Source organism: Dendrobates tinctorius, unplaced genomic scaffold (assembly GCF_039654945.1).
Source record: "Dendrobates tinctorius isolate UK_male_01 unplaced genomic scaffold, ASM3965494v1 ptg000028l, whole genome shotgun sequence".
NCBI lineage: Eukaryota > Metazoa > Chordata > Amphibia > Anura > Dendrobatidae > Dendrobates > Dendrobates tinctorius.
Genome location: NW_027361696.1, coordinates 8,113,425 through 8,132,840, shown reverse-complemented (window position 1 = coordinate 8,132,840; position 19,416 = coordinate 8,113,425). Strand labels below are relative to the sequence as shown.

At 48.8% G+C, this 19,416-nt stretch overlaps 1 protein-coding gene across 6 annotated transcripts in view; it reads right to left on the bottom strand.

Moving 5' to 3' along the window:
* Positions 1 to 6,336: 6,336 nt before the first annotated feature.
* The window catches only part of PRDM10 (PR/SET domain 10), a 29,833-nt gene continuing 16,753 nt past the window's right edge, over positions 6,337 to 19,416 (bottom strand). For 2 of the 6 annotated variants that reach the window (XM_073570069.1, XM_073570070.1), the window contains exons 4-23: positions 18,690 to 18,749; positions 18,479 to 18,586; positions 17,812 to 18,055; positions 17,336 to 17,577; positions 16,004 to 16,207; positions 15,799 to 15,871; positions 15,176 to 15,296; positions 14,628 to 14,757; positions 13,997 to 14,209; positions 12,366 to 12,713; positions 12,077 to 12,232; positions 10,846 to 11,025; positions 10,644 to 10,754; positions 10,292 to 10,492; positions 9,960 to 10,088; positions 9,713 to 9,883; positions 9,488 to 9,628; positions 9,231 to 9,381; positions 8,529 to 8,629; positions 6,337 to 7,332 (exon numbers count right to left, since the gene is read on the bottom strand). In XM_073570069.1, coding sequence (XP_073426170.1) covers positions 7,144 to 7,332; positions 8,529 to 8,629; positions 9,231 to 9,381; positions 9,488 to 9,628; positions 9,713 to 9,883; positions 9,960 to 10,088; positions 10,292 to 10,492; positions 10,644 to 10,754; positions 10,846 to 11,025; positions 12,077 to 12,232; positions 12,366 to 12,713; positions 13,997 to 14,209; positions 14,628 to 14,757; positions 15,176 to 15,296; positions 15,799 to 15,871; positions 16,004 to 16,207; positions 17,336 to 17,577; positions 17,812 to 18,055; positions 18,479 to 18,586; positions 18,690 to 18,749 — 3,273 coding nt within the window. In that variant the 3' untranslated portion in view covers positions 6,337 to 7,143. The remainder of the gene's footprint in view (positions 7,333 to 8,528; positions 8,630 to 9,230; positions 9,382 to 9,487; positions 9,629 to 9,712; positions 9,884 to 9,959; positions 10,089 to 10,291; positions 10,493 to 10,643; positions 10,755 to 10,845; positions 11,026 to 12,076; positions 12,233 to 12,365; positions 12,714 to 13,996; positions 14,210 to 14,627; positions 14,758 to 15,175; positions 15,297 to 15,798; positions 15,872 to 16,003; positions 16,208 to 17,335; positions 17,578 to 17,811; positions 18,056 to 18,478; positions 18,587 to 18,689; positions 18,750 to 19,416) is intronic. The other 4 variants (XM_073570072.1, XM_073570071.1, XM_073570073.1 and 1 more) reach the window with 4 other exon arrangements.

Here is a 19,416-nt window from a genome sequence, read left to right as displayed (position 1 = left end):
GCACCTATGTTACTGCTATCTTTAACTGAGTCCACTGCACCCTGATAGTGCATTTGTTTGGAGGCCTGGGCAGGTAAGCATCTCTGCCTTTTTGCTGGTGTTTTGAATAAATTTTGGAGGATTTCTAAGTCCTCTTTTTCTGGAATACTGGACACCAAATATTAAAAATGGATACCAAACTTTTTTGGGGATTTAGAACCACCAAATATATGTTTCCAAATTTGCTCGACTTGAAGTCCTCAAATGTGTCAATGATTCTAAACTTGAAGGACACCCTGGAGTCACGAAAACGCAAGGACTACTGCTTCGTTCTTTTTGGTGGCCTAATTGTAGGAAGGATGTGAGAAAATGTTTCCTCCTGTTTAATATGTGCACTAGGGTGCCAAGGAAAAATGATCTTTGCAAATTGGTAAGTCTTACGCCTCAAATTTGTTCCTTTTGGCATAAGGATTCACCATGTAAAATATGTTGACATTAAATTTAGATTTACCACTTGCTCAAGTATATTTAAATATACGGTACAGACCAAAAGTTTGGACACACCTCATTCAAAGAGTTTTCTTTATTTTCATGACTATGAAAATTGTAGATTCACTCAAGGAATCAAAACTATAAATTTACACATGTGGAATTATATAATTAACAAAAAAGTGTGAAACAACTGAAAATACTGTGTCTTATATTCTAGGTTCTTCAAAGTAGCCACCTTTTGCTTTGATTACTACTTTGTACACTCTTGGCATTCTCTTGATGAGCTTCAAGAGGTAGTTACCGGAAATGGTTTTCACTTCACAGGTGTGCCCTGTCAGGTTTAATAAGTGGGATTTCTTGCCTTATAAATGGGGTTGGGACCATCAGTTGTGTTGTGCAGAAGTCTGGTGGATACACAGCTGATAGTCCTACTGAATAGACTGTTAGCAAAGAAAAATGAGTGGCCATCATTACTTTAAGAAATGAAGGTCAGTCAGTCCGAAAAATTGGGAAAACTTTGAAAGTGTCCCCAAGTGCAGTGGCAAAAACCATCAAGTGCTACAAAGAAAATGGCACACATGAGGACCGCCCCAGGAAAGGAAGACCAAGAGTCACCTCTGCTGCGGAGGATAAGTTTATCCGAGTCACCAGCCTCAGAAATCGCAGGTTAACAGCAGCTCAGATTAGAGACCAGGTCAATGCCACACAGAGTTCTAGCAGCAGACACATCTATACAACTGTTAAGAGGAGACTTTGTGCAGCAGGCCTTCATGGTAAAATAGCTGCTAGGAAACCACTGCTAAGGACAGGCAACAAGCAGAAGAGACTTGGGCTAAAGAACACAAGAAATGGACATTAGACTAGTGGAAATCTGTGCTTTGGTCTGATGAGTCCAAATTGGAGATCTTTGGTTCCAACCACGGTGTCTTTGTGCGACGCAGAAAAGGTGAACGGATGGACTCTACATGCCGGGTTCCCACCGTGAAGCATGGAGGAGGAGGTGTGATGGTGCTTTGCTGGTGACACTGTTGGGGATTTATTCAAAATTGAAGGCATACTGAACAGCATGGCTACCACAGCATCTTGCAGCAGCATGCTGTTCCATCCGGTTTGCGTTTAGATGGACCATCATTTATTTTTCAACAGGACAATGACCCCAAACACACCTCCAGGCTGTGTAAGGGCTATTTGACCAAAAAGGAGAGTGATGGGGTGCTATGCCAAATGACCTGGCCTCCACAGTCACCAGACCTGAACCCAATCGCGATGGTTTGGGGGGAGCTGGACCGCAGAGTGAAGGCAAAAGGGCCAACAAGTGCTAAACATCTCTGGGAACTCCTTCAAGACTGTTGGAAGACCATTTCCGGTGACTACCTCTTGAAGCTTATCAAGAGAATGCCAAGAGTGTACAAAGCAGTAATCAAAGCAAAAGGTGGCTACTTTGAAGAACCTAGAATGACTTTCAGTTGTTTCACACTTTTGTTAATTATATAATTCCACATGTGTTAATTCATAGTTTTGATGCCTTCAGAGAGAATCTACAATTTTCATAGTCATGAAAATAAAGAAAACTCTTTGAATGAGGTGTCCAAACTTTTGGTCTGTACTGTATATATACACACATTTAGTATTGACAAATTGAGAAACGCCCGATCTATCAAAATATAAAATCAATTAATCTGATCGGTAAACGGCATATCATACCATACATAACGCGGGATATGCATGACGATAAATACTAAACAAACATTTAAAACTGCAATATGATGTGCCATTGAGCAACCAGATAGCTAATCTTAAAAAAAAACAAAAAAAAAAAAAAACTATAAAATATCTATGACCAAAAAAGAACAAAATTAGGAGGCAAGACCTTCAAAAACTTGCTACTTTTACCATGCATTTGCTTGGCACACTAATGTGCACGGAACAAAACTCAACTATCTTCTATTCTAGGACTCCTTCAACCTCTTCCAGTTCCATCCAATGTCAATGGATTTTGTCATGGACCTACCTCTCTAAAGAATTGACTGTTATCCTTGTTTTGGATCGGCTCACAGAGATGGCCCATTTTATTCCAACTAAAGGGATTCCTACTTCAGACCAAACCGGATAATTAGTGGTCAAAGAAATATTTAGGTTGCATGAAATTCCTGACTGTCATTTCTGATAGCGGTGTTCAATTTACTTAAAAATTTGCCCTGTATTACATGTATCCTTGTTCAAACCATTCAGGGAGAGCCAGTTTCCAGGAAGACCTCAGCCACCTCCTCCACCAGAAAAAGTCCATGCTGAAGAGTAGTACATTGTGGATAAAATTCTGGACTCTAGAAGATTTAGAGGAAGACTATAATATTTGGTGCAATGGAGGTGTTACGGACCAGAAGATAATTCATGGGAGCCAGAGGGCAACATCCATGCACCCAGGCTTACAAGAGATTTTCATCAGAGAAGCCAGCGCATGAAATGTCCAGAGGCCATCCTGGAAGGAGGGGAGTACTGTCTGGACTTGAACCTAGGAGTTCTTGTGCACCAGGTGGCAGAATTTCCCTCTGAGCTTTTCACCTTGCTGGACAGTTCCTTGCTAATCCAAATACTTGTACCTGTGTTGTCTCTGATTATCTCCAGCCTGAGTTCCTGATTGAACACCCTACTCAAACCTGGTTTTGCACTTCCTTCCTTGCGAGATTGAGCTCCTAGCCTTTTGGCAAGCGCTCTTTTCACCTGCTTCATCCAAGATTATACTGCTGCTTCTTTGTACCGGCCCCTGGCTATTCCTTACTATGCTACCTGCCGATGCTGCCTCTAGTGGTTGCAATAACACTACTCCAACACTGGTCAGTCCATAACAGGAGGTTTCCTTTCTGCTCCGCTCTGTTGACGGGATTGCTGACATTCTGATTGACAGCAAGATTACCGCTGCCTAACTAGGAGAGATGGCTGTCAATCAGAATGAGATGGAAGTCGCACTCTGTCACGTCAGCAGAGGCAGCTGAATCCCCAGCAAGAGCGGCATGTGACCACTCAGTGTCGGGGAAGAACGGCGTCGGGCACAACCGGCAGGGAGGTAGCAACTATCTGCTTGTTAGTACATTTTTGTTTTTTCCATAAAGTTCCACATATCCCTTTTAAGACTGGCATAAAAATGATCTTTGTGAATTGAGGTTGTAACTGCCAAAAAATAATGACTCCCTGCAGCAACTCCAATCTAGCCGACCTCACTACAGAGATGAGCAAATCGGAGTTACTGCACGGAGGTTCAAGATCTGTGTATCTAATCCTATCCTGTGTGGTACTGTCTGCTGAGTCGCGTATCTAATCCTCTGTGTGATACCATCTGCTGAGCTGTGTATCTAAGGCCTGTTTCACAATTACGTTTTTCAGATCAGTTGTAAACCGCGAAAATGGAGGAAAACGGATCCGTCGGGGTTTTGACAGCAACGTGTGCCACCAGACCGTTGTTTTGACAGATCCGGCGAAGGTTGAATTTTAAAGGAACCCGTGTCTGGAAAAACGAGAGGGAGAGACTTTTACCCACTCACGGAACGGCATTGAGGGTAAAAAATGTTCCTGGAGCAGAGTTTCCGGGCATGCACCCATCAACAAAAAAAAAACCAAAACGGGTGTGACGGACGACCGTCAGTCAAGATCCGCCACTAATGTAAGTCTATGGGGGATAAAAACGGATCCACCCCTTTTCGGCAGATTCGTTTTTTTCCGAAATTGGCGGATTTTGACTGACGCAAAAAAATTGAAGTGTGAAACAGGCCTAATCCTCAACTGTGTGACACAGTCTGCTGAGCCATGTATCTAATCTCCTGTGTGATACTTTCTTCCTCATGTCTCTCACCACAGAACCACCTGCAATGGCGGCAACACAAACGTTACCTTTCCCCCTACATAATGTTGGTACATTCCGGACACATCTGCCCCTAATGTTGTATGGAGGTCTCTACACAGCTGCAGGGCTTGTCACTACTGCATTGTTCAAGCTACGGTCACACTAGGACAAAAAGATGACAAATGGTGCTCTGCCAGCCAAGGACATTACTGACTGCTTTATCTAATCCTACCATACCAAATACTGACCAGCAGTTTATTTTGAACAGAATAAAGCAAGTTTGAACAGGTGCGAGCTGCTGTGATTGCATAGTATTCATAAAAAACTGACTGGCACATCCAGGCTAGTGTGAATAGGTGCTAACTTAGGAGCAGCTATCTCCATGTATAATATACAAAAAAGTTGCACTCTATCGTGCTAGAGGTATTCACATGGATAGGGACCCATCCGTTTTTTCTGAGACCACCTTGACATTGGTTGATCGGCAGACAAAACTTGGCCAAATTGTGTGCACAGCGTCTCATTTTTTTCCTAGCATTCAGAAGCCGTATAGCTATTCATATTTCATATATCTCACATTGACGTCCTTTAAACACGATAGACTGCAACTTTTTTGTGTTATTCTATGGAGCAGCACAAATCTGAGACATTTTCTCATGCCGATTCGGCAGCATGCTGCGAGTGCATCCGAAAATCGGACCATGCACCTACACCAGTCTGTGGGTGCGTGTGACACATCATATCGCGTACCTACACCAGTCTGTAGGTGCGTGACACACCGGATCGCGCATCTACACCAGTCTGTGGGTGCGTGTGAAACATTGGATAGGATCATGCTCCTACACCAGTCTATGGGTGCGTGTGACACATAGAACCGTGCACCTGCATCAGTCTATGGGTGCGTGACATCGGACCACGCACCTACACCAACCTATGGGTGCATGTGACACATCCGACAGTGCACCTACACCAGTTTATGGGTGAATGACACATCGGACAGTGCACCTACAACAGTTCATGGGTGCGAGTGACACATCGGACCGTGCACCTACACAAGTTTGTGGGTGCCAGTGACACATCGGACCGTGCACCTACACCAGTCTGTGGGTGCATGTGAAACATTGGATAGGATCATGCACCTACAAGGGTCTATGGGTGCATGTGACACATCCGACCACACACCTACACCAATCTATGGGTGCGAGTGACACATCGGACTGTGCACCTACACCAGTCTATGGGTTTGAGTGACACATCCGACCACACACCTACATCAGTCTGTGCGTGCGAATAACACATTAGACTGTGCACCTACACCAGTTCGTGGGTGCGAGTGACACATCGGACCATGCACCTACACCAGTCTATGGGTGCGAGTGACAATCGGATGTGATCTTAGTCCTGTGTACAGAGACAATAGAGAAATGACGTTCTCTGCCTCCTCCACGAAGCTGTGATTTTTGCACCCGGGAGACCAGATCACACTCTGATGACATCGGAGCTAAGCGCAATTAGCATAATCGGCCAGAATCTCTGGCATGAGAGAATGTATGGCAGTGTGAAGGAGCCCTTAAAGGCATTATCACATCTGGGGCATTTTTTGTCATTCATGAACAGTACATATGATTCCCATCATCTCCCAGAGGATGGGCCCTGTAGTGCATTTTCAGGATGGCAGGTGTCGACACGACTCTGTCCATTCCTATGACGTTGTGACATCTGCGACACACACTTGGGTTTGGGTGTTAAGATGTCCCAGAGATGAATGTGCAGCCACCGCTCCCTCCCTGACAACGAGGTGCAAGGCCCTGCTCTCTGTACAGACGCCGAGGCCCTGCGGACATTTATGCCACATTCACTTGTTATATGTGAACACTGAGGTCAGGGTTACACTGATTGTTATGGGGGGGGGGCACTGTATTACGGGTGAATTGACCTTTATCTGCAGATCCGCGTATCTATACTGAACCGCTGTGCTCCTTCCTTTTAAAGCGACAGCACACCACACATACGACTATAAACTCATGTGATGGAATAGAACGTCTTTAATGCAGCAGGATGGGGCCAGGTAAAAATAAATACTTATAAATAGTCGTGAGACCTCGCGGGGCACAGGGAAATCTCTTCTATCTCAACTGTTAAAATACATTCCTGTTTTAGAACTGGAGAACGGCGCCCCATGCAGGCAGAAACGTGTCCTGTCCGTCCTCCCCGGCGTTGGGGTCAGACTTCACAGTATCTCGCACAATCATCCTGGGATTAAAAAACTTTTTTACAGAAATGTCGTGACACGAAGGCGGTGGAGGGAGCGAGAACAGGAGGCTTGTACCTCATGTGAATGGTCACAGAAGACGCCACGTGTAGTTAACGCCCCCGAGGACTCGTCATATCGCCGCTGTGATCGCTCACGAAGGGGATGTGGAAGTTCATGGGAATGAATCAATTGCCAAATGATAAATTCATCACTCAGCATCCTGCACTCAACAGAAAAAGTCCATGAACACTACATGTGATTCCAGTATATCCCGAGGAGCAGTCGCGGCTGCAGAGGTCGCGGGCTGCAGCATCAGTCACTTCTCGCGGGCACGGATTTATCCATTGTTATGTACAGCTGTGAGGCTGGAGAACATGGAATGAGAGAAGGCGAAGTCATGCCCGACAAGACTAAACTCTGAAGAATGGGTGACAGCTTCACGTACGCCAACCAACGCTGCACACAGTCACAGAGCAGACCCTCCGGAACAGCGAGCGAGCTATATATTGCCACAGGCGGTGAGCCTGATCTCGTCCTGTCATCAGAGACATGGCTGTAGTGGTCCTTGTGTGGTCGGATGTCAGGGCTTGCCAATGTGCATCTCACTGCTCCCATTCATACTGGTGGTGGTGATGATGTACTGTGTGGCTTGAGATGGGTTAGCAGAAGCTTGCTCCATGTGCTCCTGGCTGGTGGTCCCCTCCTCTGTGAGTGCAGCCGCCTTCTTCATCTCCAGGTCGGTCTGCCCGTCTGAGATGACGTAATGAGTCTACAAGATGCAGAGAAATCAGGAAGGACATGACGACTATATTGGGGAGGTGTGTAAGGGAACCTGCCGGACGAACCATGAGCAGCCTGGATCTCAGACACGTTCCATTACTGCAGGTATGTACATTTCTATTGGAGACTTGCTGCTCTTCAGGGTCAGTCGTCTCTGCAGACTTACATAATTCTCACTACGTGGGTGTAGAGAGCAACCGAGGGCCTGACTTCCATAACTACTGACCTCATCCCCGGAACCTATTCATGGCTGACCTCCATTAACTACTGACCTCATCCCCATTCATAGCTGACCTTCATAACTACTGACCTCATCCCCAGTCCCCATTCATAGCTGACCTCCATAACTACTGACCTCATCACCAGCACCTATTCATGTCTGACCTCCATAATTACTGACCTCATCCCCAGCCCCTATTCATAGCTGACCTCCATAACTACTGACCTCATCCCCAGCACCGATTCATGGCTGACCTCCATAACTACTGACCTCATCCCCAGCCCCTATTCATGGCTGACCTCCATAAATACTGACCTCATCCCCAGCCCCTATTCATAGCTGACCTCCATAACTACTGACCTCATCACCAGCACCTATTCATGGCTGACCTCCATAATTACTGACCTCATCCCCAGACCCTATTCATAGCTGACCCCCATAACTACTGACCTCATCCTGGTCGCCATTTATAGCTGCCCCTCCATGACTCCTCATCCCAGGCCCCCATTTATAGCTGCCCCATGACTCCTCATCCCAGGCCCCCATTCATAGCTGCCCTCCGTGACTCCTCATCCCAGGCCCCCATTCATAGCTGTCTTCCATGACTCCACATCCTCAGACCCCATTCATAGCTGACCTTCATGACTCCTCATCCGAGGCCCCCATTCATAGCTGACCTCCATGACCTCTCTTCCCTGGCCCCCATTCATAGCTGACCTCCAAGACTCCTCATTTTCTCCCAGGCCCCCATTCATAGCTGACCTCGATGACTCCTCATCCCCGGCCCCCATTCATAGCTGCCCTCCATGACTCCTCACCTCATCTCTGGCCCCCATTCATAGCATACTCACCCTGAAGTTCTCAGAGAAACAGACATATCTGCAGTGATGAAGCCTATCTGCAGTTCCTGCTGTCCGTGGTTCGTCCTGCAGTTGTCTGATGGCATCCAATCAGTGTGAACATACCTTCACTTGGCCACTGTTCATCGGGGTCACTGGGGTCCCCACAGCCGCCTCCGTAATAACATACTGCCCCTGAGGTAACGTCATCATCTGGATCTCAGAAGCTAAGATGGAAGATAAAACAGCAAACTGAATAACAGGCAACCACCAAGTCCTTCAACTGCGCGATCCATAGGTGGGTGACATCTATATTCCGTGTACTGAAGGAAGCCCCTCCGGTCATTGGCCATGCTATGTTCTGTGCTTAATGGGGATGATACCAGTGTATCACCTCCTGCACCAGCAGCTGCATAAAGTAGCACCAATCATGTCCTTCAGACCCCTCTAGTCCTATAATGGTCCGGGGGCATTCCTTCAGACCCCTCTAGTCCTATAATGTCGCAGGGCGTTCCTTTACACCCCTCTATTCCTATAATGGCACGGGGCATTCCTTCAGACCCCTCTAGTCCTATAATGGCGCGGGGGGAGTTCCATTACATCCTTCTAGTCCTATAATGGTGCGGGGGCGTTCCTATACACCCCTCTAATCCTACAATGGTGCTGTGTGTTCCTTCTGATCCCTCCAGGCTGAAGATGCCTTAAATGATCGCGCTGCCATCACATTCCCCTCAGAATGGAAGATGTGAGGACTCCTTGGCCTGTTATTCAGGACCCAAGAGCGTAATGTGGATAAGAATTTAGCCCGTCTGTCCCCCGACAACTCACGGTAGCCACGGAAGGAGTTCCATCCGCTCGGCAGGTAGGCATGTTGTACTGTGGAGTTGCTCTGTGACTGGGAGGTCGGGGTCTGCATTTGTGAGGGGCTGACATCTTGCTCTGCTTCCTGTGATGACGGACTGAGCGTCTGCGCTCCAACCTGAAAGTAAGCGACCAACAGCATGGATATGGGAAGCTCCATCTGTATATAACACATTATCACAGGGAGGCAGGAAAGCCTCACAGCTCTACAGTGCGGCCATCACCTGAGCAGAGGCCGGCGTGCCTGGCGGAGGCTCCGTCACCTGGATATGCTGCACCTGGATGGCATGCTGACTGTACCCCTGGGATTCGTGCAGCTGCCCCATGTCCACAGTGGAGTGCTGGGTCTGGTGGGGCGACGGAGCCTGAGCAAGATAGAGAAAAACAATGGTACGCCCCCCCATAGTGGCAGAAACAAGACCACCCAGTAAATGGCACAAATATGTTACCTGGGCAACTTGCACCACCTGTAGCTGTATGTGCTGCGGCTGCTGCATGCCGGCCGTCGCCTGTGACACTGGGATATACTGGATTCGCTGATAGTCGCCCTGGGCCGTGCGGTACTCCGTAGTCAGAGTCTGCGACAGCTCGGTCATGGCCTGGGTCAGCAGATCGGTGGTCTGAAGGGAAGGAGAGTCATGTACAAGGACATTGCACAGCAGCCACTTCTGCATACTGGCAGCACCCGCTACTTACCACCACAGTCTCTCCACTTGTGCCATCAGCCAGGACTGCGGGGGCTGCGCTGATCATGGTAGTTTGAGCGCTAATGGGAAGCAGGGCAAACTCGGGATGTTTCTTCCGTATATGTTGAACCATCTTGGTCTGAAGGGAACAAACAGCAAGAAGTTTGTGCAGATGACAGAGTGGAGCATGTGCGTTACTTCCGATGGATATGTAGATGTAATAACTCCCAGTCTGGAACGCTGCAGAATGCGGGCTCATCACTGCTCACAATGTGTCCCCAGCAAATATCTATGTTGCTGCCAGCTCCAGCCTAATAGATCAGTCATGGAGACACCACTCACCTTACTGCTGTATTGCTTGGCACAGTGTGGGCAGCAAACCGGCGGCGTTGCAATTGTCCCAGTTAGTTGGGTATGAGTACTTAACATGGGGTCCGGCTCTCCGGGCCCCGCAGGACGCAGCTTTCGAATACTGGGAGGCAGCTCTGCTCCAGGGTGGTTCTTCAGGATGTGCGCTTTCCTCTTGCTGGCACTTTTGTAAACCTGTCCGGAAGAAAACAGCTCAGTCAGTAAGTCCCACTGCCATAAAGTGTGAGACGGGTGGAGAGGGGCAGACGGGCGGAGAGGGGCAGATAGGGGCAGTCTAGAGGACACGCAAACGAGCGGAGAGTGTGAGAGACAAGCAGAAACTAACCTTCTCACAGTACTGACAGTAGTAGTCACGGTTGGGTTTAATAATGGGCAATGTCAGCTCAGGAACCTCTTCTATCTTCATTTCTGGATGCCTTTTTGACAAGTGATTGACCTGAGGTTCAGGGAGAATGGGCAGGACTTAATGATGTGATCTGCCTCAATACCACCCAGTGCCCATGAGTGAGTTATGGCGGGTCTCCTACCAACATGCCCCTTCTCCGGAAGCCCATCATACACACACGACACTTGAACATGAAGCTTTCGTAGTCTGTGGAGGCGATACGAGGCTTGAAAGCCTTGGTGCGTCCAGTGCGGTCGGCCTTCTTTGCTTCTCTCTCTGGGTTGTGCATGCGCTGCATGTGTTCCCTCAGCTTATCCTTTCTCTGAAATAATCAGACATCGGATATGAGTGGCGTCATCACATCATACAGCCTACAGGTGAGCGGCCATGACTTATCTGTAAAGTGATAATTGAATGGTCGTCCTTCTGGGACAAATATAGGTGAAATTATGGTATACTATTAGTGCCGGAAGCTGAAATCATCCAGGGATGGTGTGCGGGTGTGGCAAGTCTCAGATCCATGGCGGCAATCCAAAAGACACAACTGGAGCCGGTCAGGGCTTTCGTGTTAGGAGACATCACGTCTGCAGATCTCTCTTGAGCCGCAATCTCCATTGTCAGGGATCGTGTGCAAGTATCAGCAGACTTGACGTCACCTATCACGCTCACTGCTCTATGTGGAAGTAGCAGGAGAGAACCGTTCAGGCTCGGTGATGACACAATGAAGATGTTGACAACACCATTGGGTCTTTTTGATTGTCGCCTGTTCTTTCTCAAACAGAGAATAATTTCACGCACGAATCGCCGATTCAAAACCAAATTCCTGGGTGCTGTGGACACTTTTCGTGATGACTCCCCAATCGTCCATGAGCAATTTTTATTTTTTTCAGTCAACAGCTTCTTTTCCATGTAACATGTTGTATCTATCAGTGCACCATTTTATGCAGCATATAATTTGCTGAAAAACTTGACATTGATCCTAAAGCTGTACATTCTTTTCTCTGCATTCTCAGTGGTGCCCCTTCTATCTAACCACTTCGATGTCATGGACACTATTGACTGTGGCATCTAAGGGGTGAAATATTCACAACTGGAGTTCTGTGATCCCCGGGAGCAGAGTGATGGTTGTATCAGAGTTGTCAACTGCTGTGTATAGAGAGAGCCGAGCCCCTGGGCTCAAGCCACCACACCCCAGCACAGGCCAAGCACGCCCCGGCAGGGGCCAAGCAGGCCCTGTCACAGGCCACACACGCCCCGGCAAAAGCCACGCAGGCCCCCGGCACAGGACACGTACCATAAACAGCAGATGAATATACTTCAAAGCGCCCATCTCAGCAGATTACAAATACACCAGGACTTCCTGTAGCGCTCACCTTGAACTGTTTACCACACGTGGAGCAGAGGAAGTCCTTGCGGTCTGAGTGTCGCAGCATGTGCAGACGCAGCTTGTCCGGCCGGCAGAAGGCTTTGTCACATTCTGTACACTGGTAGATCTTTTCAGAGTGGAAGCTTCGCACGTGTTTCTTCACCTACAATGCGTTCAGTCGTCAGCACCAGACACTACATTATGGATCTCTGGTTATAATGTGAGATCAGAAATGCAGGAAACAGAACAAAACAAGAAGTAAAAGAGACTGCAAATAAGAGAAAATGGTGTCTGACCTGAATGAAATCAGAGAAGCGCTTTTTGCAGGTTGGACAGCTGAAGTAGCCGTCCACAACGTGAACAGCTACATGGTCCTTCAGGAGATCCAGGCGGTCGAAGGATTCTGTGCAGAAGATGCAGGAATAGGTCTTCTGGTCCAGGTGGAACTTCATGTGGTTCTCCAGGGAGCTGGTGCTGATGAAGCCCTTGTTGCAGATGTCACAGGTCAGAGGACAGTTGCCGTCGCGGCCGTGGAAGCGCAGGTGCTGGTCTAGTTTCTCCTTTTCCCTGAAGGCTTTCCCGCACTGCAGGCATTTGAATGGCCGGTAAGTCTTCCGGATAAACAGATGTTGTAGGGCCGCATTCTGTAAGAAAAAAAAAAAAACACATCCAATGCTGAAAACAGAACAGGACTATTGATCCAGTAAAGAATGAACGGTGGCAGAAGTATGGAACCTGCAGGAGCAAATAAATGAAGAAATGTTATGATTTTCGCTGTCGACGCCATCACAAACAGCAGGTGAACAGGTTGCGACCTACCTGCAGCTCCAGCTGACACGTCAGCATGTGGAGAAAGAAAGACAGGTTACAGCCGTGGCTGGAGACAGTGACAGTAAGTGTTAGCCAAGGGCTGGGAGTATAACATGACTGCCGCTGCTCAATGCTGCTGGCAACAGAGTCACTGCCGCTGCTGATGGCACCAGAATCACCGCCGCTGCTGATGGCTGCTGGCACCAGAATCACCGCCACTGCTGGCACCAGAATCAATGCCACTACTGATGCTGCTGGCACCAGCATCACCGACGCTGCTGATGGCTGCTGGCACCAGAAACACCGACGCTGCTGATGGCTGCTGGCACCAGAAACACCGACGCTGCTGATGGCTGCTGGCACCAGAAACACCGACGCTGCTGATGGCTGCTGGCACCAGAAACACAGACGCTGCTGATGGCTGCTGGCACCAGAAACACAGACGCTGCTGATGGCTGCTGGCACCAGAAACACAGACGCTGCTGATGGCTGCTGGCACCAGAAACACCGACGCTGCTGATGGCTGCTGGCACCAGAAACACTGACGCTGCTGATGGCTGCTGGCACCAGAAACACCGACGCTGCTGATGGCTGCTGGCACCAGAAACACCGACGCTGCTGATGGCTGCTTGCACCAGAAACACCGACGTTGCTGACACCAGAATCACCGACGCTGCTGACACCAGAATCAGGAGTATAAGGTGCCAAACCCTAGAAACATAGGATTTCCAATGTTGGGCACTTTTAGACTAAGAACCACATTGGGGACAGCGGCTAGGTCCTTCCCACATGTGGAACAGGGCAGGCACCTTTCCCAAGAGATAATGGCTGTGTTACACATATTGACAGCGGCATGTAAAGCACTCAATCCGAGAGACACGCTGCCGCCATGTGCCCCTTCTCCGCAATGTGATTGTACTTTGCTATGGCAGCCGAGGATCTAGCATAATGATGCTTCAAGATGGAAGAGACCCTGATTGTTACGATACACGGTAATACTTTGGTATTGTAGTATGCAGAACACGTGATCAGACAATCGCAGGTTCAGATACATACAAGATACAGAAAAGAGAGACTTTAGGATTGTGCTGACATGAGTGGAGTACACGCGTCATACCCGAATGCGTTTGGCCCTTCGCATGTCCTCAGCCGTCAGGCTGCTCTGAGATGAGGCTGGCAGGGGTGGCTGCAGGAGATGGCTCTCTGTCTGGGGGTCCACAGTGCTCGGTGTTGCTGGGCCCAAGGAAAGCCCCGATTGGTCAAGGCCATTGATCGTGGTCGGACTACTGTCCTCATACTGCAGCCGTTTATTCTGGAAATGGAGAAGGTCCTAAAGAAAAAACAACCACAATTTCCATCCAGGATCAAAGCTCCAGTGTGAGATCCACACCACAGTAATATCAATCGTGGGGGATATTGTGAGCGGTGGGAGAAGACCCCGGTCCCCTGGATGTCAGCACTGGCCGCATACTGCTCTCTGCAGCATTGGTTGATTTTACCTTATAGAAATCCCTTTAAAATGAAATGACTATATTTCTCTGAGTGCGATTCCACCAGTAAGACATTAAACCGTGAGCTGACGAGTGCAGGGCCCGAATACGCCAAAGCTCCGCGAACAGGCACCCCACAACACCCGAGCTCCGCGCACACGCGCCCCACCTCCGCGAATATGTGCCCCACCGTGCCGGAGCTCCGCGCACAGGTGCCCGAGCTCCACTCCACTGTGCCTGAGCTAAGCGCACACATACCTGACTTCCAAGTCCGCACTTTTCTCTATTTTCTCCTGTAATATCCAAACGCACAAATTTAGGTGGCCTCCCCGGTCTCCTCCCAGGTCCAAATTTCCTCCTTGTTCTACCTCGCCCGCGGGGTTTCGTCCTGGTATTTCATAAGTGCAGAAAAGAGCGTTACTTGTGCCTCTGTGTCAGATCCAGCACCAGAGCAAGACACGTAGAGGCAGCCGAATAGTATAACATCTCTATAACACGAGCATGCCCCCAGCAGCACAGACACACCACGGTGTAACAGAAGCTAGGCTCATTCCCAAAAAGACATTCATTGTGTATGGCAACACCGGAGAAAATCTATGTCCTGTGTGACAGCTCTGGAGACAATGAATGCCATGGAGCGCATCGCCACTCCATTCAGGACGGGGCTGCAGAGCATTGCTCTGGGGGGGTCTAGAGCCCCAATCTCGAGGTCCAGTAATCGGACCACCCTGGTCACATAGCCCACATACAGTCAGCAATAATAAGTGTCCACATCCCATAGAATAAACAGACAAATATTCCCACACCACCTGCTGAAGAAATCGAGTTTCTCATCGTGGGAGTTTAGATGCTGCTGCAGCTGCTCCGAGCTCATGAAGCGACGATTGCACTCGTAACACGGCCAGTTCTTCTCCTGCTCCCTCAGAACTACAGCAAAGAGGAGACTGGTGAGCCATTAGTATGTAGTATGTGGCCGGCGGCCCAGTCACTGGTGCAAGGATGTGACTGATCAGCCAACAGTATGTAATACCTGGCCGGCGGCCCCGTCACTGGTGTGGGGGATGTGACTGATCAGCCATTAGTATGTGGCTGGCGGCCCTGTCACTTGTGTGGGGGGATGTGACTGATCAGCCATCAGTATGGAGTACGTGGCCGGCAGCCCTGTCACTGGTGCGGAGAATGTGACTGACCAGCCATTAGTAGGGAGTACGTGGCTGGCGGCCCCGTCACTGGTGGGGGGGATGTGACTGATCAGTCATTAGTATGTAGTACGTGGCCGGCGGCCCTGTTACTTGTGTGGAGGATGTGACCGATCAGCCATTAGTATGTAGTACGTGTCCGGTGGCCCCATCACTGGTGCAGGGGATGTGATTGATCTGCCGTCTACACAGATTTCTTTTCAGAAACATGGCTTCTGGGTTCGCCTCACCTTTCCTTTCCTCCTGTGAAATGTCATGAATCTTTTGGTTTACAAATTCTGCGTATGAGGCAGCGTACCAAACCTATGAAGAGAAGAAACCCATTATAAGGCGGTGCAATGTCTCCTGGCTGCTAAATCTGCGATATTCAATGCTCTGCAGAACACGGCTGCAGCCACGGTGCATGGCCCCCCCATCATCACAGGGTGGTCTTACCCTCAGCTCTTGTTTGGGCTCAATATTCTTAATGGTGGTGTAATAGATGTGCTGTCCGTACTGATATGCTACCAGGTTCTGCTCCAAGTGATTCTGTGCCGGACGCACAAACATCATCCAGTTACAGAGACTCTCCTCTGACAAATCAAACCACAGATCCTCCTGATACGTCTCCGGCGTCTCCAAGGAATTATGTAATAAAACCTGGAAAAGAAGAATTTCCAAGATTAAAATGTGATGCAAGGAGGAAAGCGGTCCATCACCGATCTAGGACACAGAGACCGACCACGGGAGTCACCACTATCCTTGGAAATAATGAGGTGGGCTCCTCGCTGGAGTCACTCACTCTTCAGAGCAGCATGTAACCCCTCATAGACCACTCTGGGGGGCTTGCCATACTGCCATCCGTGCAGGTCTGTACACTGCTGCTAGGAATGGTCAGTATTAGATAGGGGAATGGAAGGAGGATTCGGACCCCAAACCTGTCAGAGTGGTGATAATGATGCCCTTGTGAATCCCAGAGAGACTACATGGACGGCTCCCATCTGTGCAGATCTTGGAATTTATACCAGTACAAAAAGGTGCTGGTAGAAATGACGGACCAGCAATAAAACAGGGTCTGTGAAGTGTCGCTTGGGTCAATAATGTGACAGATCTGACGCCAACCCAGGCTGATGTAGGAAGCAGTGTGCATTATATTGTAAGGACCTCCGAAAAGACATGGGGCGGTCCAGCTCCGCTGAAGAGCTGTGGGGAGGGCGGTCTTGCTCCTCTGTCACCACTCTATAGAACAAGTTGACAATGGTTTGGGGGCTGCTGACAGGTTCCCTGGATCTCCATTTACAGCATGCACCCCTCCTACAGAGAAGATGAGGGGCTATACACAGGGCTGTGGAGTCGGAGTCAGTATAAAATGGAGTGACTCCCATCACATATAACACATTGGATTCAATAGTTCAGTGCAGGATTTGCTGTAAAGGTTTTCAGAATAATTTGGGAAAGTTATAAAATGTCCTATAAATGTCTGTTCTGTTCCTGATCTCAGCTGTTAGTGGAGATGAATCTGTACTGCACTTTATGCACATGCTCTGTAGTGACCGGGGCTGTGGAGTCAGGAGTTGTGAAATGTCTTATAAATGTCTGTTCTGTTCCTGATCTCAGGACCTCGGCTGTCAGTGGAGATGAATACGTGCTGCACTTTATGCACATGCTCAGTAGTGACCAGGGCTGTGGGGTCAGAGGTTTAGTTTACTGACTCGACACCGCCTCTCCTCACTTTTTACTTTAGATGTTCCCCCCTGGTCTCACAACATAATCCTAACAATCACAAACCTTCAGATGGATGTAGTGATCCTTCAGCTCTGACTTTTTGACTAGAGGACCCTCCAGAGGCCCGAACTGTGTGCGCTTGGGAATACGGCGCTTGGAGTAAACCCCACCAAGGAAGCGGTCGATGTACAGGACCAGAGGCAGACTGGCGCGAGCTCGGGTTAGGACGGGGCGGTTGGGAATGGGATGGAGGGCTCCGTGTTTGGGGCACACGGAGGGATGGGCGTTGTTACACTCCTCACACCCTGCAAGACACGAGAAAACAAATTACATAATGTTGTGTCCCAGATACGTCAGAGGGAAATGACCTGTCACTCATGACTTGCCCGTCACTCACTCACAACGTGCCTGCCACTCACTCCTCTGCCGCCTTCCTATAGATGCACTGTGGTGGATACAATATGACCGCCTGCTGCTGGGTGACAAAAGTGAACTAAATCAACCCAGAAATCCCAGAGAAATAAGAAGTCATCACTCACACAGATCATTGGGATCAAAGGGTCGAGGAGGATCTGGATCCCACTCATCTACATCAGAGTCCTCGCCTTCATCATCGTCTTCCTCGTCATCATCGTCGTCGTCGTCGTCATCATCGTCGTCATCCTCATCATCATCGTCCTTTGCATGAGAATCAGCGCTGGAGCTCTGCAGCGTGGCCATGTCTGCTGCACCCTCCACACCGTCCACAGGAGGCAGGCCGCTCTGGTGTATGGAGAGCGTTGGCTGTACATCGGAAAGACACGGACAGTCTCCAGCAGATCAATGCCGTCCTCCCTAACACTGTCGTCACGTTGTGCCCGGGAGACACACGCTCTTACACATGTTGGGAAATATTTGGGAATATTTCCCTCCTCTCAGGTGGTGGTAAAGCGAAAAATATACAGGAAAGGAAAACAAGATCCGGTCTGTCATCTCCTCTAATGCTTCTACGTAAGCCACACAGTGGGGCGTCCATCAGACGGCGTAAAGTCACAGATCACGTCCACAGCTGGGGGGCACCAGATAATGTCAGTGGGGTCCATCAGACCCACCCCAGCCTTAGCGCAGGTGCAGTCAGGACAATTGTCCTAATATTTGGGGTGGAGGGGCTCTCACCAGGACCCTCATTGATCTGTCGTGTGCTACCACCCTGATGGGGCTCCTTACCTGCGGTACAGCCTCCAATGCCATGGCCTGGGCAGATTCGGGGACACTGCTGAGCACGGCGAGGTTGGTAGCGTTCATGCTCTGTGACGCAGGCAGCAATACTGTAACCTGGAATATTAAACAGAAGGGGAATACACAGCGCTGTGCACACAGTGCAGCCACCAACAAGGACACAAATAGTGGATGCGACTGGGGAGGGACATCTCGTTACCTGCTGGGTGGTGGCATCTTGCTGGACATATGCAACCTGGGGCTGGTCTGAAAACAGCGCCTAAAAATGAGAACGCAGATTTCTGTTACTTTAAAATATTTCTCCAGCCTGAACCTCTTATTTTACTTGAGTGGACAAATGTTTGTCATTGATCTCTATACAGCATCGCCACGGTGTAGTAACCTGTAGCGGTATTCTACAGTCCGAGACAATTACGCCAATACCCAACTCACAGATCTCAGATTAGACGCATTTTACTAGATTTTCAGCGGAAAATCTTACCATCGTAATTTTTTTTGTGGGAGGTTATCATATTCAGAGAACGGTAACTATAGCCATTACAGTTATAACTTTCCCACTTTTCTGTGTCCAGAGCCGGATCAGACTTCCATTGTAAACACTTGCACTTTTTTAGGGACCATTCTGGCAAACGTTAAACTTTTTGCTCACTTTTAATTTTTTATTTTTTGCAGTGTTCACCAACCGAGATAAATAACGAAACAGGGTTATAGAAATGGTCGTTATGTAGACACCAAATGCGGTATATAATTTTTTGTAGGGTTTTTTTTTTTTGCATTTATTTTTTTATTTCTTTTAAAAATAAACCAATTTTATTATTAAAACTGTGATTTTGCATTTTTAATATTTCATTTTTTTCCCCAATATGTACTGGTCCCACATGGGGCCACTTGAAACTCAGAACTCCGTGATCGTACACTCGTCTCAT